This window comes from Schistocerca serialis, chromosome 8 (genome assembly GCF_023864345.2).
Source record: "Schistocerca serialis cubense isolate TAMUIC-IGC-003099 chromosome 8, iqSchSeri2.2, whole genome shotgun sequence".
NCBI lineage: Eukaryota > Metazoa > Arthropoda > Insecta > Orthoptera > Acrididae > Schistocerca > Schistocerca serialis.
The window spans coordinates 240,756,902-240,780,159 of NC_064645.1; the positions used below are offsets into that span (position 1 = coordinate 240,756,902).

Below are 23,258 nucleotides of genomic sequence, written 5' to 3' on the forward strand. Positions count from 1 at the left end.
CCACCTGTAACTTATCCCTCAGAGCAAATGGAGTGTTCTGAGCCTTGAAAAAGTGGGGCATGGCAGTTTGGAGGAGGGAGATGTGTGCTTAAAATCCCATGACACTCATAGTAGAAGGCTCAAACACTGAATGATACTTCTCATGAAGATCTCAGTACCTGGCTGGATGCTATTGGTCAAATTGTGCACTTCCAGTCCCAAAACGGTAAAGAGAGCAATTCACCCCTGGAGTATCAATGACAAGGAGGCATCCTTTACAGGTTATGGTCCCACACTGAAAGAGGGCCGTGAGCTGTCCTTTGACTGCCACTATGTCATTGCTCTAACTGCGGAGGCATTGGAAGAATGGTTGCTGTGGAGGAAAGCCCAACCATCAGCAGGTGTTCCACATGATGATCGAGGATGGGGTGCATAGACAGGAGGAGGATCATGTACAAAAGCTGATGCATGGATGGTCTGCTCAAATGCTTGAATGAGCTGGAGACAAGCATCCAGTGGGGTGTCTTTCAGTGTCAGTAACTCCGTTCAAAGCCCCTTATCGGAGTTGTGTACCAGGATCGTATCCCAAATGAGTGATGAGGCATAAGACTGTTTACAGACTTCATCCTAAAACTGAAACTGGCATTCCCGAGAAAGACCTCGGAGCGTCATGACCCATTCCCTGTAGAATTGATCCTGTTGCTTACAGCAGCTGGAAAATTTGTGCCGCACCACAGCAATGTGTACCTGCGAGTTATAATATTCTTGGAAGCAGAATTTTAGTTCCTCATATGATAGAGCATGTGGTTCTGATTCAGGTTTAAATAGCTGCAGAAGGCAGTAAAACTCTGGTCCAACATAGGAAAGGAGAAACGCCCTACGATGGGCATCACCTGAGGTACCATATGCCAGAATATGTTGTACAAGATGTGTCATGTAGTTTACCCAAGGTAACTTTATTGTCAAAAAGGTGTACTGCAAAAGCCTTTAACTGTGAGGTCCGGCTAAGAAGGGTGTTGGGAGCCATCAGCAGCTGCTGTTGTAAAGCTTGCCACTGTGCTGACCAACCCTTGCAAAACCTGCTGCAAGTCCCACAGAAAGAACATTTGTTGTGTCATGTCAAGAGGTTTGGATACTGGCTGTTCGGTCATAGAGGAAGAAGGAAAAGAAACAAAATATCAGGTGACCTGGGAGAATAAGGAACAGAAAAATAACACACACACCTAACCATCTGGGTCCAAATACCTCGTCATCCCTGATGTCTCGGATGGGGAGACACTTGATAAGAAATAACAAGACCTAGGTAAACAAGAACTGGGGTTTATTATGACCAAAGTAGAGAGATTTAATAAAAAAAGTATAACTCTTCTCAATCACCAACAGGCATATGACAGGAACACACAGTAAATAAACATAATGGGACGTGAAGGCTATGCCACCGATAATCCCTAGTGATGGATGTTGAGCATTCAGCATATTTGGGCAACAGATACGTCTTGGGATGTTGCTGGAAAGTCATAGGGTCCACTGCAGTGCCTTCTGACCAGGCTCTGATGGGTTGCTGAGAGCTGGTGCATGGAATTGGTCCAGGACTCTGGTGGAGTGGACTGTCAATGTGTTAGCTTGTGCCACCCTTCGTAGCTGGGATGCAGAGGAATTCATGCTGATCCACTTCCACACACATGACATGGTGGAGGAAACAGGTTCCTGGCACGGAGGTGCTCTGGTGGTGCTCATGGTGCCATCTGTTGTTCTTGTGATCGACCCAGTGCGTCGAGGCAACACCTTGTACATACGCAAATCCGTGATGCTTCAGTGTCTGAATGGCTGGCGACCCTGTTAGGCAAAATTTTTTTTCTAGGCACATGGCAACAGTTTCAAACATGGCACCACTTCCTCAGGCCACCTAAAATGACATGGTCCTATTGTGGGCTGGAACTGCCCCACTCACCTTCCACACATGCATCATTTCTGCTCTCTCTCAAAAGTTCCAGACATTGCTATTGCACTTATAAGTGGAACACTATGCCAGCTCTGGCACTCATTGATTTTAACTTGTAATGATGATGACTGAGACAGCTATCAAAAGCGTTTGTGTCTTATTCAAAGTGAGGTGGCTTGTAAACTGAGAGAAGATTTTATTGAAGTATGCCACCATTAAATACTCCAAGGATACACCAGGCAAAATTGGTTGTTGTACAAAAATACATCCACGTTGTGTGCAACATGATTGAAGGAAATAAATATGTGACTCAGACAGGGCCATGAGGAATTAGGCAATTATTGACTTTCAAAGATGCCTTTTCATGCATATTTTACTTTTCCTGATGGATTTCAAACAATTTGACTAAAGCACAAAAACTGGATTGTGTCAGTTGGTGTAATTCAATCAAGTTAATGCAAAAGCCATATTGAAACATCATCATGGGAGATGAAATTAGGATATATTTGTATGGGCAGTACAGTAAGCACCAACCAACAGTTTGGGTATTCTAAGAGTATGAGAAACCAAACAGAATAGTCTATTTCAGAATTACTACAAAAACATTCATCACTTATTCCTTTGGTTGTGCTGGACATGTCAGGATCATGACCACTGCAGTAGAGAATCAAAGAACAGTTGATACTGAACACTGTGCAATTTGTGGGTGGCATATCATTGATGAAGTCAGGGGAAATAACTTAAAATTTTCGTAATGCTTCAGCATAATGATGCCAGCTGTCACAGAGTACATAAAACAACTGATGATTTGAAGCGGAAAAAAATTGAATTAAAGTATTTTTATCTGTGTTCATTTAATTTAGCACCCAAATAATTCTTCTTGCTCCTGTATGTTAAAGAAAGAATGTTTGGGCAATGATATTTCATCCACAAAGCTGTTGAACCCTTCAGAAACCAGAGTTACTAATATCAGAATGGAAAAAATAGTTCCCAAATTGGTTTGAACACATGAGAAAGATTAAAAATAATAAAGAAAGTTATTTTGAGAAACAATGAATGATTTTTACCAAGAAAATTTGTTTCGGTGTTTTTGTAAAAACTTAAAAGGGCATCCTCCTACTGTCAAATGTTAGAAAAAAAGTGTGTGTGTTGCGAGTACAACTGTGTGTGTGTGTGTGTGTGTGTGTGTGTGTGTGTGTGTGTGTGTGACTGAGTGAGTGAGATGGAGAAGGGGGGGGGGGGGGGTGTCTCTGTGAGGGAACTTTATCTATCTACAAGCATTGTTTTGCTAGCATGAGGCACATAGATCTATATGTATACTTGGCAACCCATTGTGAAATGCATAGCAGAGGGTACATCCCAATGTGGGTTTAAGGCATTTCAAGGATTTCACGAAATTTGAAAGGAATTTCTCACACACAGAAGATAATTTTTATGTAATATACATCTTATTTTAATTCATTGTTAGTATGCAAAAGAGTGAATCACATTGGTCCTGGTATGCAATGCAACACAGCTGACTCATTATTAATTGTTGTTCTGCGTCAGTGTGGCTTACCAGACTGTGTTGTTTACATGTGTGATTCTTTATCCATCCTAGCCTACATCCTGTCTGACTCCACTGATATGAACATATGGTGAGACGAGAGGAAATAGATGGAAATTTTATATGTCTACCAGTCTCAGTTTCCTAGCAGGGGACACCTACATCGACATCTGTACTCAGTAAACCACTGTAAAACGCATAATAGAGGGTACATCAAATTTTACCAGTTATTAGGGCTTCTCACATTCCATTCCTGTATGGAGCACAAGAAGAATGATTATTTAAATGTCTCTGTGTGTGCTGTACTTAGTGTGATCTTCTCTTCAGGATCTCCATGGGAGCATCATGTACAGTGTTGTAATATATTTCTAGATTCATCATTTGAGTTGGTTTTAGAAACTTTCTAAGTAGGTTTTCATGGGGTGGTTTGCATCTATTTTCAAGCATCTGGCAGTTCAGTTCACTTAGTATCTTCATGTCACTCTCCCCCAGCTCAAACAACTCTTTGACCTTTTGTGCTGCCCATCTTTGTATCTATTCAATATCCCCTGTTAGTCTCATTTGGTGTAGTTCCCACACAGTTGAGCTATGTTCTAGGATGGATCACACAAATATTTCGTACACTGTCTCCTTTGTAGACTAACTGCATTTCTCAAGTACCAGTGAACCACAATCTGCCACCACCTTTGCCTCTGACTGACACTATGTGGCCATTCCATTTCATATCTCTCAAAATTGTTATATACAAGTTTTGAATGAGTTGACCAATGCCAGCTGTGACTCATTGTTATTGTAGTCAATGGATATTACATTTTTTTCATTTTGTGATCTGCATAAGTTTACAAACCTGAACATTGAAAGCTAGTTGCCAATCCTTACATCACTTTGAAATCTTATCAAAGACTGAATAAATATTTGTGCAACTTCTTTCAGACAGTACTTCAATTCAAATAACTGCATCATCTGCAAGAAATCTAAGGTTGCTATTTACATTTTGAGCAAGATCATTAATGTAAAACATGAACACCAAGATTTGCAACCCACTTCCCTGCGGAACATTTACATCTACTTTTTTTAATGATTCTCCTACCAAAATATCCTCAATTCAGCCACAAATTTCACTTGATACTGTGTATAAACATACTTTTGATTATAAGCGTACATGTGTTACTGCACAGTGTGTTGATTTTGGAAGAGGTGATGAGGGGATAATGTATTTAAAGGATGGTATGAATTTTGTGTATTGAACCTTTAACCAGTATGTGTGACATTTCACATGATACAGGTACTGGACATGTGATTATTTGTAGAATGTTGTTGCTGTACTACATTTAGAAGTTGCAGGTATTGGGATTTTGCTCCTTATATCAAATCTGTGAGGGCTTTCTTCATCCAAATATTAATAATGATGCTTTCCCCACCCATATTTTATTCACCGATATGGCCTCTTTTAAGTATGCCACTCTAGTCACATTTGGAACAATGTATTTGCCTCTGTCCCTCCAGCAAAGGTCTTCTGTAAGCAGGACGGTAATCATTTTACAAGTCCTTTATTTATGCCATCATTCTTAATTGGAGCAACTTACCATTAGTTTATGCATAATACATTCATGGTGCTCTAAGGGACATCACTGCTTTCTGTTAAGTGCTTTCTATTAACTGCTCTGATAGTACTTTCTTTTCTTTGCATCTGTGTCAAGATTGTAGTGTACATTGCTCCAATTGCCTCAGGGCTGACCTGATAGGCCAAATAAGTGATGCATTTCATGACATGAAACAGAATCCTTCCATGCTCCTGGGAGATGGACAGTCACTATTGTGAAAGTACCAAGCATATAATGAGGATCAGTCAGGCACTTAAACACCTGTTGATAATTTATTTGAACATGCCTTTAATTTTTGTGTAGCTGCTATCATTATCAGAAATTTACAGATGCCTGAAGTGCACAGTTGAGAAATTTGTCTATGTGAGGGAATAGTTACTAAAATAAAATGATCCTCTGTTTGTCAGTGAGATCCTAAAACACTTGTATAGTAACTTAGTGTTGAACTGTTGGACATCACTGATGTAGAACTTAAGGCAATTAAATGAAAATGAATTACTTTTATCCTATGCTTTTCAGACTTGAAAGGAAGTTCTGGACCAGACACGAAATACTTGATGGAACACAAAAACAAAATTGACACTGATTTGCTTTCTGAAAACAGAGATGAACTGAATGTGTATATTTATGAAGGTGGTGGAACAGCAGCTAGTTCTTTTTCATCTTTGTGTGCAGGTATGAAGAAGATATTGTAAATATTTCATAGTTAACAATAAATTTGAGAAACAGTGACATATTAATTAGATGAAGGGTTAAATTCTCAGCTTCTTAATTCACTGCATGTGCTGTTTTGTATAACTGTGTTAAATTACCCCTTTTTTTATTATTATACTAGATGAGTTCCCGACATTGCCTAGGTCGGATATCCATCCCTTCCACCCTCCTCTCTGTCCATCCGCTCCTCCCCCTTCTGTCCATTTGCTCCTCCCTCCTCTGTCCATCTTCCCCCCCCCTCCCCCCAACTCTCCTTCTCCTCCTATTTCCTTTCTCTTTTGAGATCTTCCTCCCTCCCCCCCCCCACCCCCTTTTTGTCTGTGTATATCTCTTACTCCCCCACTTTCTGTTTATCTCCTCCTCTTCACTTCCTCTGTCCACCCCCACCCCCATCCAGTTCCTACTTCCTCATATCCATGTCCATGTCCTCCTTTCCCCTCTCTGTCTATCCATTTCCTCCTCCCCCTCCTTTCTCCACATTTTCACCCTCACTCCATAAGGAGATTGGTGGTTCTTACCCCCAGAGTATTTCTTTCTCGATAGTAAGTAATATGTATGGTTAAAATTCACCCAACACATATGTGACATATATTTCACTTATATTTAATATATTTCACACATATTTGTACACATATTTAACTGGTATCTCTAGTAAATTTTACCCAGCAGTTTTGTTTTCAAGCAGCTCAATGCTCATGATGACGTATCTCCTGAACTAGGTATTGTATAATGATAAAATTTTGTAGGTACATTCAGTGCTATAAGTGGATATTGTCTGCAAAATGTGTCACAAATATGGTTAAATGTCACACCTGATGTGGTGGTTTTATTGTATGAGCACTGAAATTTTTCCCTTTCATCATTTTATGGAAATTGTCAGTGCGAAAAAAGTTTCTTAAGGGTTTGAAATTATGTGTAAAGTTTGTTGCAAGCAAACCAACACCAGTGCAGTTGATATAGTTCTCTATGTGCCTGCAGCCAGTAAGATATGAACCTGTACTATGCTTCTGCCCAGCTCTTCAGATTTTAAGCAATCTCACTGTCTTATTATTTTAACATTTTTGGTGCTTAATATTCCTGTCATCTCAACAGTATTTCATTGGTCCATCTGAACACCATATTAAGGTGAGAATCTCTTTGCTGATTCCTACCATGAATGGTGGCTCTTTTATACATCTTTGTAAACCTGAAGCGCATGTGTCAGAAGCCATGCTGCTGCTCCCAAATGCAAAGTGAAGATACAGCACCCCACTGGTGAAAGCTTCCAGAAATGATAAATCGCTACCAAGCATGTAGGTCAAAACATTATGCCTGCTAACCTAAGAATAATTTTTTTTAATACCATATGAAACAGGATTTAACATTTTACTGAAGGGAATCCCTTACATCTACTTCTAATATTATCTGCCAGTCTAATTTCAGTTAATTCATTTAAGAGACAGTACCAACAGTGAGAGTGGTAGCATCTATCTGCATCTCATCATACACCATTCTGGCCAATATACATTTTCCAACAATGGCAAGGCTTTTTTTTTAAAATGCTGAACTTCCCTTGACCTATATCACCTTTAAGTGAGCCAATCATATCATTGACAATACATTACCAGCATATGGTAGGAAAGCAACCAATCTACTTTCATCTTCAGGTGCATATTATGCAAAGGACTGAACACCAAAGCATGGCACACCTATTTCTCAGTGTAGGCATTCTTCTTGAATGTAACTTAAGGTGTTGTAGCTATTGTGTTAAAGTTTCTCAGATGGCACAAGTTGTCCTTGTCAATGTCCTCAGGTCCCTCATGAAATGGTATGGTGGTTGATAACTCATTGCATGACTGTACCAGTCCACATGCATTGGTTTTCTATAAACACTGTGTTCCAGAGTGTCCTCGTCCTTTCTGTAGACCCATATGTATAGAAAAGGAAGCTTTCTATCCCTTCTTCATATATCCATATTCTTACAGATCAAGGGATGCAGCTGTTACTATATCTTTATATAGTAAGGTTGACACCATGTATTGACACCATGTACTTATTATCATTAGACTTATAAAAATAGATAGGTTGTGTGCAGCACATTTACCACAAACCATTAATACAAACTGCAGTGGTGGAGCACTGTCTAACCAAGAGACTCATAATAATGTTAGATGAGACACACATGGTCATTATAAGTTTCTATGTGGAGTCAAAGTTGGTGGACACAGACGGTCACTCCTGCATCTTGCTATTGGGCTGTCTCTTAAACAGGTCAATTAAAGTTAGACTGGCAGATATTATAAATAGAGTCAAGGGCTATCCTTTAAGTAAAATTTGTAACCCCGTCTTACCTGATATTAAAAAAGAATGGCCTCTGGCTCAGCCAGCAGAATATATCGATACCGGATACGTGAACAATGTCCAATTAATAATAAATGTTAAAGGAAGTATTATCTGCAGAGCTGCATGCAGCAAGATCTCAGGATAAATATTCTCAGAATCTGGAGCTTCACTCTTACCAGAAAGATGGCTGAAATTCTTTTTTGCTCCGCAAAAGGAAGCTTAACACCTTTGCTAAGATATTCAGTATGCAATTAATTTAATAGGTGATTGGGATTGGTGCTGTCTTTAGCAGTGATATCACCTGGCAAAGTGCCTGGAGGTGGTGCTCCACAGAATCCATCCTCTTGGTATTTCCAACATTTCTTCATAGATTTGAAGTTACTACAATCATCTGTCTTTGGGTCTAGTGTAGCAGGGGATACAACCCGTCGGCTTTGAACAATGACGTCACTAGTTACCAGAGAGCATGTATTACTAAGATGAAAGAGCTGAGGAGAATGTTGAGAAACAAAGGAATGCGAGAGAGATAAACATTGATCTTGTCAAAAGCCGAGAAGCGATTCTTCTTAGCATTGTAGCTCCCTTCAGTAACTGATAAGGGTTTTTTGGCTTAAAAAAAAAAATCTCACGAGATAGAATAAACTGATCCTACTTTATTAAGCAATCAATAAAAAAACTAAACTAAAACATAACAGCAACAGCAAATCTGTTATGTTTTAGTTTAGTTTTTTTATTGATTGCTTAATAAAGTAGGATCAGTTTATTCTATCTCGTGAGATTTTTTTTTAAAAAGCCAAAAAACACTTATCAGCTACTGAAGCATCTGTATCTTAGGATCAGTTTATTCTATCTCGTGAGATTTTTTTTAATAAGCCAAAAAACACTTATCAGCTACTGAAGCATATTGGTGGAATAAGAAAGTGAAATATGGTAAAATAGTGAAATATAGATAAACGATCGCTTTTAGATTCACATTCAATTATTTTAATGATAGCGCTTATTAGAACACAGAACTGCTTTATTATCTATGCCTCGAAGTGAAGACATTACTATCTACGACTAAGGAATGACGTCATTGTTCAAAGCCGACGGGTTGTATCCCCTGCCACACTAGACCCCTGTCTTTTACCAAACAGCGGTTTCTATGGATATCCACAGATCTTAGTCTTTAATTGAATATGTACTTAAAGTTATCACTCCACTTGTTTAAGATTAATCATTCATTGTTTGTACTCTCTCTTCAGTCAGTGGTAATTGTCTCAACCTTAGCTGATGTTTTCTTCCTTCCAGTATCATTGGTAAACATTCTATGCATTACATACCATTATACTTCAACTTGATATTTCTACATTCCATTGTGTTTTTCACATTTTTAAAGGCCTTTCTGGATACTGTTATTTTTGTCTGTATTGTACACATTATATCTATATACTTGCTCTTTAAGTAAAAATGCGTTCTTCATAAAGCAACAAAAAGTGTCTTTTTGCTAGAGCTAACAGATCCCCATCAGCATGTCTCAAGGCAACAGTAGGTGCCACTGTAGTTCATGAACTCCATGGAATTCGTAGATCAAATGAGACTGCATTGTGATCTCTTAAAGCGGTGTTCTAGTTTACAGTCCAACCAATGATTCTACCAGTGTCCAGTCTTTTCACCAGCATTACATCAATATCGGTAGCTGCACCTATTCTATTCTGATATATATTTAGTTGATCACCTCTGTTCACAGGGTGCATATGGCCCGGGACATCCGGGAGATCCGGGAAAAACCCGGGAATTTTTTCATCCGGGAAAAACCCGGGAATTTTTTAGAATTCCGGGATTTTTCATTGTTTTAGATTTCAGTTAGTTTTGTAGTTTTGACATATAAGATCAGATACGCTGACAAAGAACTTTAGTCCACTACTGCTGAACAATACTGCAGCAATGAAACATAAATCGGAGAATAACACCAAAATAAAAGTTTAGTTGGATAGAAAATGGGTAATTTACACAATGCACAGATCAATTTGCCGACACCTTAAAGTGTCAAAGGCTTTAGGTCGAAGATTATGCAGTACGTCCGTAACAACTAACGTGCATTCGATGTGCATGACGTCACAATTGTTTAAATTTCTAACAGATCACCAGAAAATGTTACGAATAGTGGCTTGAGATGCGGTACTTTCAAAGTAAATTTCCATGCAAGATGATTTATGTTACGTGTGAGAATGTGCAGTGAATTTCTTAAATCACAGGGCGCTATAACTCTCATTCAAAACGTAACACTTTGAGGATCAGCCATTTGAAAAATGTCGGGCCCAGAAGATAAGTCATTTATGCCACTATTTAAAATTTTACCTGCACATTTGTATTTGATATGACTTAGCATGTAACACACGCTAAAAAAAGACCGAGCTTCAGGTTAGTTTTCATATTTAATGTTGTTCTTTCATAGATAAAAAATTATGCAATCGATGCCAAAAAGTGTAATTGACCTTCAAAAAAATGTGCGTAATGTGTTACTGAGCAATGTCACAAGTCTCTTCACGCCAGAACACTTCGACTTTTCTACGCAACTGACAATCATTTTGGCACAATTTTAATTGCCAAATTAGAGCCTGTTAGTAGGCCTACGGACTTCCTATCATTGTAGGACTAATAATACCAATAGACGATGCAATTCTCGTTCATACATACACATCTGCTTACGAGTTAACCGGTGTAGAAATGCACTTAGCTGAGTTGAGCGAGCTCGGCGTAACTTCGTAACGTACACGCCGCGGCCTGTCTTTCTCGTTGGCCTCGTGCTCTGAATAACTGCCGTCATTTGCTAGCGAGGTCACGTGACATGAGCTATGACTGGCTGACAAAAGTGCATCGCTCAACGGAATCTCTATTTTAGAGTTTCGGAAGCTACCGTGCTGTAATTTGTGGAATTTGTGTAAATACTTTCACAATACGAAAATAATTGTCTCGCATTAAACAACTTTCCAAATGCATTGTTTTTCCACGATTTCGTTTCCTAAAGTGGTGGGACGTACTCCGCCGGTATAAGACCTTTACGATTCAAAGGACTGATACGTTTTATAGCTCCAAGGGAAAGTATTCTGTTACTTAACCCGGGTGTATTTTCACCCACTTTATACGCAATTTCATCCGGGAGAAATTGTGTTTTTAACCGGGAAATCCGGGTTTTTTTTTCTTGTCCATGTAGACACCCTGGTTCATGAGAAGCAGTTCTAATTCATCCAACACACCTCATAGCAGCAGACTGCTTTCATTCATCAAATAGCCATGCCCCTGAACGGTGATTTCACACTATACTGTGTATGGTAAAAGACAACTTGGCTATGCTATTGTTAGTTTTCAGTTTTTAGGTACATACTGCTGGTGCAAAAAAAACTGGTCATCTGTCTAGCTTCACCAACAGTGAGGTGTTGGCATATAGACATATATAACATTGTGCTAGACAACTGGTTGTGGCTGACACATAAAGCAGCTTTGGTAATCCCACTTCAATAGTCAGGGTTCTTCTTTCCCAGTCAAAACTATATTATTAACAGTTACTATACAGTAGGCACCAACTGCATAATGGACAGTTGCTTTAAATTTATTTAAAGTGTTAGTTATCTGTGAAAATTGCATGTAAATAATATAACTATCCATCTACCGTTTGTTATACCATTACTTGCCTACTGCAAACAGTGTTAATTAGCATGAGTTTTATGCTGTTGGGGGTTGCCTAGAATGAATTATTCATTTAGCTGAGGGCTATGTTGGATCAAAAAATGTATATATCTTTGGCACTGTAACAAAGTCCTTATAGATTTTCTCAGTGTTCATCACTTTCTGTGTCTACGTGTACAACAGCCTTAGTAAGTTGTGCAGATCTGCTCTCAGAAATGGACATCACTTCAGAGTTTGAAGTTATTCTTTCCCATAGCATGTTTTAAGCAGAAAGACTTTCCTTTAAAGAACTAGTGTGATAAAAATATGCAGGGTGTTAATTTTAACTGACGACATCGAAATATCTCAAAAACTGCATATCAGATACAGTGATGCCACACCCACCTCACCCAATGTCTGGGTGGCGGCGGGGCGACTTTGAAATCTTCAATGGGAACCCCCAATTTTTATTGAAGATTACAATTCTATGGAAAAATCTACATATGTTTTGTCTGAAACATTTTCTTCATTTCACCGCAGATGGTGCTGTAATCGGAGGAGCTGAAATGGGTACACAATTTTAATTTACGACATGCTACTCAGTAGCCCTTGAATATCCAATGGCATGTGGGATCCCACCTCCATGCTGTGAGGATAGGAAGGCCAGTATTTCACAATTTCTAATTGGAAACCCCATCCACAGTATTGTATTCCTTTGACATATTGAACAGGGGACTACTCAATGTGCCACCATGTCTGTGTAACGAACTACAATCTATCATAACAGGCAGTACACTGCGACTGGAACTCACTTTTCATGTAGATGTAGAACAGATGGCGGTTCTAAACATTACAATACTTGCACAGTGTTTATTCCCTGCATACCTACCTCTCATTTGGAGAACAGACATCCAAGTGAATGTTGAATGTTGCAACCACACAAGAACAAACTGAAAGGATCCTGATTTATGGAGAATGTAGGAGAAGTGTTGAGGCTGTTGTTGCCTTGTATGCCGAGCATTTTCCAGAGAAAGCTCGCTCTTGTTATTCTTTTACAGGATTGTGAATACCTTTATGTCTGATGGCAGCACACAGGCCAGCAAAAGGAAAGGGAGCAAACGTGTTACAGGAAATGCTAATGAAATAGCTGTACTAGTCGTAGTGCAACACAACCCATGGATAAGCACCCAGCAATTACACTGCAATTCCAGTATGTCCATAGTTAGTACTGTCACACTACTGCATTGTCATAAGTATAATCCATACAACATGTCATTGCATCAAGAACTTCATGACACTGATTTCCACAACTGGGTAGTGTTTTTTGAATGGGCCCATCAACAAATGCAAACAATTCACATGTTCTTTACCAAGATACTATTTTCAATGAGTCTACATTCACAAACCATCATAGCATTAACTGCCATAATACATTATTGGAGTGTAGACAATCCCCGCTGGTTACTGCAAGTTGGCCATCAACATCCTAGGTTTGGTTAACATATGGTGTTGCATCATGGGGAACAAACTCACTGGTCCATATTATATTGACAGGCATAGTCCATATCAATTCAGGCAGACTAGGAAAAAATCTTACCTTCACAGTCTCGGATGTTTTTGAATTTAGCTTATGTTAAAATTAAGGGCTAAGTAAGGAACATGTATGTTTTTGTTTCCTTCCAAAAATTTCTGCTCTGAGATACAGCCCTCCAAAGGCTGTGCATACCATTTTGAAGATGTGAATTTTGGAAAAAATTTTAAAATGTTGTATCTCTGGAACAGTTCTAGATTTTTTTTTTAATTTTAAAGATAATTGCTTTATGATTACAAAGAAATCCTCCATTTGGACTTACCTGTCAAAGTTTACTACAGCGTTCTAAACTTTTTTTAATAATTTATGGATTTTTTTAAAATCCCAATCCATAAAATTTTGATTTTTTTCTGTTGATTAGTACCATATAATTCTACATTCCCTGAAAAGGAGAGCTTCCACTTTTAGGTTGAACAGGTTTTATAAACAACTGAAATTTTTGCCACACATAAAAGCTGTTTTGTTACAACATTGTCACATAAGAGGCTCATAAAAATCAGAACCTAGCCTAATTTAACATTATTTTAATTCTGAAAGAGGAGTAAGAGACTCATTTTTCAAGCATTTTAAATGGTTCCAGAATGTGTGTGAAAGATCCAAGGATTTAAAAGGTTTCAATTTATACAACTTCTGTGCACTCTGTTTTGTAGGTGAAAATGGCCAGTCAACGAATTAAAAATGTGTTCCATTGCTTCAGTGTCTTCCTTTGATATAGAGTGATACTTTCCTGTTGAACTAATAGGAACTGGAGCACTTACAATAGTAAAAACATTGTGAACAGCAAGTGAGCACTGATGGTGTTGTTGCTGTCCTTCAGGTGGAAACCTATATCCAGCAGCTGGTCCATGTAGTAGCATACAGTTCACTACAATTTCGTTTAACTCATAACAGTGTCGGTAATCTCTGCATCCACCAGTCACAGTCATACACACACGCCACCAACAAGCACCTAGCAGCTCTGTCCCACTGTGGGACTGAGTTATGTCACATTGCGCAAGGGGCAGGCACCATATTTGAAACTGACACTCCCACATCCTTATAAATGTCAAGTCTATGTCTCTGCTTTCGCTCAATATCCAACTCCTGCCCCCATGTCCTACTATAGTGCATTTAAAATAAGTTGCAACTTTTGATAGTTCAGTACAGAGTGAGTGGAGGGAAGTGTAATTGCCATTGTATGCTGGGTGCATCAGCAGATGGCCACAGTATAATGACAGATGTATTTGGCGCAAAACCTGGCAGGCTTGCTTGACTGCATGAACAGCAACTCGCGCACACTGGATGATCTGCGATCTTTCTCAAATGATTTTAAAGAAACTATACTGTAATAAACTCTGATTCTTGCTCATCTTATGCTTAAATTCATCAGCTTCAACATGCACTGCCTATCATTTCATTAATGGTCATAGTTAGTGTGATATTTCAGTAATAGGTAAACTACTGCAAGAAATCCTTAGTTCGAAGTAAAAAAAGGTGTCACTATGAATTTGTGTCTTGTGCATGTTAGGTTGCATTTTGCTGCATATTAAATGAAGACAATAAATTGAATTATTCCTTAAACTGGGAAGGATCACTACATGTTTCCAATCTTGAGAAAATGGAATGTATGCAAAGCACTCCATCACGAACTCGTGCACTGATGAGAAAACTAGAATGAAATATTCATAAATTCCTCATATCTCATAAAAGGTTTGAGATATCAAAACAAGATTTTGGAAAATTGTAGCACGAAAAGACTAGAGTGTTTTGCCATATGATGAATGTGCAAAACTTCCATATTTACTGCGCTATTGAAGCAACAACAGATTTTTTCAATGAAATAATGTTATTATTGAGCTCCTTTGATAACTGGTGGAATGAGAATTTCTGTGGGTTTTGCAGCAATGTAAGAGAAGAAGTTACGTATTTATTTTTATACTGAGAATTGACTGTTTCATAAATTATTGACCTGACTTGCACTCAGTTGTTAGTCTAATAACACACAATTTCAGGATTCTGTCACAATTTGAATTGCATTAGAAAGTCAGTAAGATGAATATTTCTAAACTTTATTGCGTTTTGACAAAAGAAGCAGATTTTAACATGCTCTTCAAAGTGTCCTATGAAAAAGTTTGTGTCGGATAGTTGGGATCCCATAGCTGTGCCATTTATCATCTCATAACATTTGTTGCAATACAAAAAGTATGTAGTCATTAAGGCATGGTGGAACATCTTGACGATATCAGGTGGAAAGTTTTGTGCCGAAAGACCCAGCATTTCTTGGACCAGCACTCTTGTGAAAAGTGACACAAAGTTCAGCCTAACCATTATGTCATTTTGGTCTATCTTTTAACAGAGACTTGGGTTACATGCTTTCTAGGGCATGGGGGCAGCCTTTTGACATTGAGCAAAAGCAAAGGCATAGGTTTGATATTTGTAGGGATGTGGGAGCAGCAGTTTCAAATGTGACACCATGTGACATCACTCGGTGCCGTGGTGGGATGGAGCTGGTAGGAGCTGCCTAATTTGCCTTCTGCACATTCATCACTCCAGCTCTCTCTGGAAGGTTCCAGGTGCTGCCATTATATCTATACAAACAGAACACCATACCAGCCCAGCACCTTCAGTGATTTTTAACTCCTGATGACAATGGTGGAAACAGCTATTGAAAGCTTGCATGCTTTGCTCGAAGTGATGTGGCTTGTAAACTGAGAAAATTTTATTGAATTACGCCACTGTGAAAGACGATGAGGGCACAGATCAATAATATAATAATGGGCTATAGGATATTGAATGACAAACAGAGAAGAGGATAAGGAACTTCTTAATACTGCATATGTGTCTTATGTTTATTCAGTGGGAGTAACAGAAGGCATGGAAATGAGTGAACATAAACTTCTATGGAAACTAAATTGTTATAGTAATAATGGCATTCCTCTCTCATGAACAGAGTTTTATATTCTTAACAGGATATGTCCTACTTTGAAGTAGGACTGCAGTTCACCACATGATTTTTATTATATTCCTAATTTGTTGAATGAATCAAAGCTATTTCTGTAGCAATGTCTTTTGTGAAGAATTTTTAAATCTATTATGATGTCTCTTGTCCCTGTTATAAATATATTCTTCCAGTGCTTCGTACATTATAAAACATTTGAAACAGTCACAGATGTGCAACTCTGGGCAGGAAAAGTAGTTGCAGTAGTACACAGGAAGATGATATTTCATAGAAACTTTGAGGAGTGCATCTGTTTGTAAGGTATAAATTGTGCAATTTATGCAGTAACTAGCTTTTTTCTAACATGCAGATCTCATACAGTATTCCCCCATGAACAAAAAAAGAATTAAGAGGGATTCAGCCAAATTCTGCATTTTTCGCTGGTGGACATTCAAACCACTCAAAATTTTGTGGCGGCGTTCGTAGCGACAAACAATTCGCTGTAGAAACGCCTTACGAAGTCACCGCCACACTTTTAATAGCGGGCCGACCGGTCCGCTGGAACAGTGAACAGAAAGATGAAAACCCAAACACTCTGATTAAATAAAAGTCGGTACTTATCTTTATTAACGAAGATACAGAAACACAGTAGTGAACTCCGTGTCTACAGAAATCTGTCTAGTTCGAGTCGGAGCGGCTAGGTCAGCATCGGCTGACGACAAACAACAACTCTGCTGCGATGAACACACAACTAACTAGCAAGTACACAATTCGGTGGCGAGTATACAACTGAGCGGCGAATACAGAACTGTCCTAGCGCTCGCGACTCCAGCGCTTAAGAAACCAGAAGCCAGCGGTGGCGCGCGCAGACTTGCGGCGATTTCCTGTCTCGCTGGCGCTGCTTATGCGGACGGCGTCCGGACTTTGATGCTGCCAACCTTTTGGCAGCGGGCTCGGGTGGCATTACTTGCTAGGACATAACACAAAGGAAGAGGATTGATAACCTAACTGTAACCTACAGTTAATATAGGTGTTTCCTCTTGATATGCTAGTCCAAACAAAGTGCTCTCTCACTCCATAAGTATGTCTACCATACTGCCTGGCTAGTACAGGGGCATCCCAACACTAGTTGGAACTGTGTGGTGCCTGAGCACTGAAGAAAAAACCCCACATGAAGAACTGTGAACACTGGATAAGACAACACCGTACACAGCAATATACACCATTTGTGTTACGTATACCAGTGTTGGAGTAGTATAACAACTATCTGATGAGTATTGTTATAAGATTAGAAGGTTTATAATTCAGTTGACACTTTTGGCTGTACAAAATAAAGGTTGATGAATGTTTTATTTGAAAACTGCATTTCATTAATCTAGTATTATCAGTTACAAATACATGGATAGTTGTTATTTGACTTATGACTGCTGTAAACCAGAATTTAGTGGTGTGTCTGGCAGTTTTCCTAATACATGGATAGTTGCTATTTGACATATGAATGCTGTAAACCAGAATTTGGTGGAGTGTCTGGCAGTTCTTTCTGTTATTCTGCAGTGTACTTTGATGAAAGCTTATGTAATGAAATTTATAGAACAAGAGTGGCTTGGTAGATTGATGATTAATGGTAAATTATCATAAGCCATCAGTTGAACTGACAGATATATTTCCCCTAGTTACTAAGCTTTGGAGTATTTGGCTACTCTTTGGTCTGGAATCAATATAGTTATGCATCTGAGAAGATGAACTGAAATTCTAATCACTATTGCACATACATAAATGTTGTAATGGTTTCAGAGGATCAAGATGGCAGATTAGAAGTAATTGTCCTTTGAGTCAGCTCATGATCAGGAACGAAGGGCCTAACTGATGCATTTTTTTTACTTTATCTAAATGAATTCTTTTATAAGATTTATCAAACAGTGGGAAATCTAGAACAGAATAACTAGTTTTATCATAAGCAACAATACTTTCTCAATGTTATACTCCCTGCTTAAACAGATAAAAGTGTAAAAAATATTTTTTTAAAAATTATTATTCCAATTTGGCCAACTCAGGAACACATGAAACAACTAATTTTGAAGATCATAATCCTTTTTCTCTTTTCTTTTTCATGTCCCAATACTTCCTCTTTTGTGTTTTCTTTGGAAATCAATGACTTTTTGTACTATTCTTATTTTCTGTATTTGTCTGTTATTCCCAACTCCTGCAGATCTTTCTTCACTTCTGAAAACCATGAAATTTGGGTTTCTTGATTTTTGTCAAAGAAGTTGATTTTTTTTTTTTTTTTTTTTTTTTTTTTTTTTTTTTTTTTTTTTTTTTTTTCAGCCCCTTGTTATCCATTCTATTTAAGTGGCCATAAAATCTAATCCTTCACTTTCTCATTGTATCTATTATGTTCTCACTTTTTTTCATACACTTCCTTCTTGCTTCTCAATTTCTACATCTCATTTTCATACTTTGGACACATTTTTTTTCTTGTTATTCTTCATTCTTTCGTCTACAGATTATTTAATTGTTGGCTGTTTCTCAATCAAGGTATTCTGAGGCATAAGAACACCCGGTTGTAATTTCCACATCACAATAAACCTGAATCATTACATTCTCCTTTTAATTCTACTTTCACATGTGTTCTGTCCAACACACTCTAATATAATGCTTTGTTTTTTATGTATATTAAGAGCATTCTTTTTACATTGTGCTCTTGCTGTTCCAGATTTTCAGGAAAAAGAACCTGATACTGTGAATTTTGCACAGAGGGGATCATTTTGCATTTTATTGGAGAAACAGTGCCAGACAGAATTGTAACAGTTGTATTGATATTTACAGATTTCTCACACAAATCAGGTTTCATTACGTTTTGTGAATATAAATGTGCACAAAATTCTAGAGCTTCTATACTGTAAGTATACTACTTCTCAGGGGAAGGATCTAATAATCCCTATCTTCAAAGTACCAGGAACATACCAAGTGCCTAACAGATAATATTTCAAACCACAGCTGACTAAACAGAAATAGTATGTATGACTTGCACTAATTATTGAGAATTTTCTATCCGCAACATTTTGCATATTTTTGATTGTATCAGTGTATTAAGAATACAAAATATTAATTAATGAGTGGAAGAATTAATGAACATCTGTGATATTTGATAAGTGTTATTTCAGTGAGTTGCAGTATGTGAATGTGATAAAGAAACAGTATGTCTATTCATGCAAAATACATGCCAAAGATTTATTTCAGTTGTATTGTGATACTATTGAACCAGGTAACGGGAAGCCTGTATATTTTTACTACAAAGAAGAAAATTTACACCCTTCAAATTCCAAATTATTTTCTTACCTGTTTTTGTAATGCAAATACACCACAATCCTAACCTGAAGCTAGAAAGTTTCACTCAATTTAATGAACATGTATTTCACCATTATTTTAATAATTATAAACTTTTTCATACTACTGCTATTGAAATGAACAACTTATTATCACTAAATCAGTTTTAATTTGTCCATTGAACTGTCAAATTACTTTATCTTACACATTATTCCAGTTAAAACTTTTTGTGACTGTATCCAGGAAACCATACCTTAAATCACACTATAGGAGTTGATGGCGCAAACGATAAATAAAATATGGACGAAAAATATGTTATTAAATTTCAGTTTCATCTATTGAAGGGAAACTTACTATGAAATTGTAATTCCATCTACTGAAGGGAAACTTGAACCATGTGCGGCACACAATCACAGAATTTGTGTGGCCTGAGAAACTCTTCAAATTAAAAATCTCCACATGGAATATACACACAAACAATTTTTGTTATTTTATTTTCCCATCATTCAGTAGAGTCAGTCATATTATTTACTAAACAGAAAATTTAGTTTTAAAGCAAGGGACTTTTGATCACGTAATTGATTCCCACTTCAAATGATATCAGAATATACAGTTAAAAGAAACTGTTTTGCAACTTGTGGTGTGGTTTTCAGAGATAGTCTGATATTAAGGACAACATAAATTTTGCAGAGTGCAGATGTTGCTCTCTCTATATGTCATAGTCCTTTTTCAAAATAATGAAAATTTAAAACATGAGTGTTTGTAAGCAGAACCATGTCACAATTTGAACTTGATGGCATGTGTATACATCTGTGAGCTATATTTATTTTAGTGATGATTTTTGGATATTTATATTTATTTATCAAATAAAGAGTGAAGACTGTAGATTGCTGTGTTTCATTTATTACAACCTAAAAGTATCACTTACCTGAAATGAAATCTTTGAGTCAGACAAAAGCTACTGACTCAGTGCAACTTGAACCAACAAATTTGAGGGGCAGCCAACTGTGAGTGTGAATTAACATCAGGCTGGAAAGTTACACAAATACAAAAATTAAGCATGTGGCACACTTGTAGGTTAGAAGCAAAGTTCATATTTGTGTCTACCCACTGTCATTTAGGTTTTCCTTGATTTCATGAAGCACTGCATCTGAATTTCTGAACTGTTCTCCAAACTCATCCTACCAGACTGCTACTGCAGCTAAGGATGTGGTGTTCATCTGAAAAACTTGACAATATTAAGACACTGAACATAAAACTTTCTTGCAGCCACATGGTGCACATTAACAATATAATACTAGGCTTAAATGCCAAACAGCTGGATTTCAGTCCTGTTTCAGTTGTAGGAGATAATGAAAGGAATTTCTGAGTTATCTCAACTAAAAACGAACAACTCTGTCATAGAACACAGTAAATAATTTATTAAGCATCAAAATTCTGGTGAGGAGTGCAGATACATACACACTCTACACACCATGAAGAAGCCATGAATACATCTCAAAGAAGTTCATATACAGTCATTTCACTGGATTTGATCAATTAGTAAATGTTGTGGTCACCACAGGAGCTCCCTCCTTTGAAAATCTGTACAGGCTGCAGCTATGAATGATGGCGCATTTTGCCTCATCTGACTTCTATCCTCCCCAAGGACTTTGGGGAGATCACCAACTCATGCCTGTGGCAGACTGCCTGGGCGGAGGCATGGCTGAGCCATTTCTCGACAGAGGCGGAAACAGCAGGAGCCATAGAGAGCACCTGGGCATAAATTGGCACACTGGGAGGCAGTGCTGTTGAGTTTCAGAGAGTGAAGCCATCTCACACCCTCCTTTACTGTGCATTTGATTGCTTGGTGCACCAGGAATCTCTGGGAATTTGCATTGTATTTGTCTACCAGTGTGAGTGAATAATGGTGCAGCAGGTGGCAGGACATGGGTGTCTGCATCCCCCGATGAGGGTGTCACTTGAAACAAAGAGGAGAGGTGCATGGCTGCAGGGGTATGTGGTGCAGGTGTCAGCACAGGTGAATTGCATGGTAGTTCATCTTGGGGAAGAGCAATGGAGGTAGGTTTGAGTCTTTCCATTGATACTGTATCATTACCTCCTTTCTTGTGGATGACAAAAGTGCTAGATCCTCTGCAGAGCATTTCATATGCACCAGAGTGTGGGGAAGTGAGAGATGGCCGAACCGCATCATCACGCAACCATACATGCTTGATGTGTGTAGTTCTTTGAAGATCAACGGATCACATTGACCATGTTGTTGCAGGCTGCATGGGCATAGACAATTGATGTGCTGCTCCAATTTTGTAAGAAAGTTCAGCTGGTCTCCAGGAATCTGTGCTGGTGAAGGTGCGATGAAGTCGCCCAGCATCCACATTGTTCACTGAAGACTAGTTGTGCTGGAAAGCAGTTCAAATCCTCTTTTAAAGCTTCCCGGAGGTCAAGTAGTGCCCAGGGCAGAATATCAGTCCATGACACCTTGTGGCACATGGTGGTAGATTTGAGTGACCAATGCATGCATTCAATGATGCCATTGCTAGCAAGGTGATAGCTCATGGCGTGAAGGTGCTGGGTACCACACAATTTGAGTAGATGGTTGGATAATGAAATTTGAAACTGACAGCCTTCATACAAAACCATATGTTGATCAGTGCTGCGGCAACAAATTCAGTGGTGACGTCAGTGAGCGATGTGGCCTCAGGTCACCTGCTGTAATGATCAACAATGGTTAGGAGGTAACATTGACCATTAATGCCTGGTAGTGGGCCAACCAGATCTAAGTGGATGTGGACAAAGCATGCTGACGGTAGAAAGAAGTCCTGAGTAGTGACATGCACATGCCCTGAGATTTTTTTTTTTTTTTTGTTGGCATGCAAGGCAGGAGTGGTCCCATGTGCTACTATCATTTTTGACCCCAGGCCAGACGATCTTGCTCGCCACCTATTTAACTCTTGCCTTGATACCGAGATGTTACATGTCATGGATCGCATTGAGGACCCCTCAGTGGTGTTTTTGCAGGATGAGTGGATGTAGTTGGTTGCCACCGCTGTCCACCACATTTCATATGAGGAACCATCAAGTGGTACATGCACCAGATGAAGTGAGGCGGAGTTTGCACTGTGAATGTACTGTTGAACGAAGGTGTCTGTGCACTGGGTATCTGCACTTTTTCGCCAGTCCACCATAGTAATATGTGCCACTGTTCACGAGAGGCAATCAGCAACAGTGTTATCTTTCCTTTGATGTGGCAAATTTTAGTTGTGTACCAAGCCACAAAGTCTGGATGTGTGGCTTAACACAGTGAGATGTATTCTGTTGACCACAGGAGAATGGACGTGAGAGGCTGATGATAAGTAAATACTGTGGAATGTTGACATTCTAGTATAGGTCAGAAGTGTTTGATGGCAAGATACAAGGCCAGCAGTTCTCTGCCTATGGCACTCTGTTCTGTCTGTGCATCTTTCAGATGCTTGGAGAAGAATGATAAGAGTTGCCACAATCATTTACTTGTTATTGTTGTTGTAAGGCTGCACCCACCGCTGCCTGGCTGGCATCAACAGAGAGCCCAATTGGCACCCAAGGCTTTGGATGTGTGAGCAATGTAGCCTCAGATAGTGCTGTTTTTAGATTTTTGAATGCTGCAGCAGCTTCTGCATTCTATGGGACCC

The 23,258-nt window shown here is 38.6% G+C and overlaps 1 protein-coding gene across 1 annotated transcript in view; it reads left to right on the forward strand.

Moving 5' to 3' along the window:
- The window catches only part of LOC126416694 (putative neural-cadherin 2), a 62,896-nt gene extending 43,589 nt beyond the window's left edge, over positions 1–19,307 (forward strand). The window contains exons 5-6 of the mRNA XM_050084496.1: positions 5,591–5,746; positions 18,977–19,307. Coding sequence (XP_049940453.1) covers positions 5,591–5,746; positions 18,977–19,068 — 248 coding nt within the window. The 3' untranslated portion in view covers positions 19,069–19,307. The remainder of the gene's footprint in view (positions 1–5,590; positions 5,747–18,976) is intronic.
- The last annotated feature ends 3,951 nt before the right edge of the window (positions 19,308–23,258 follow it).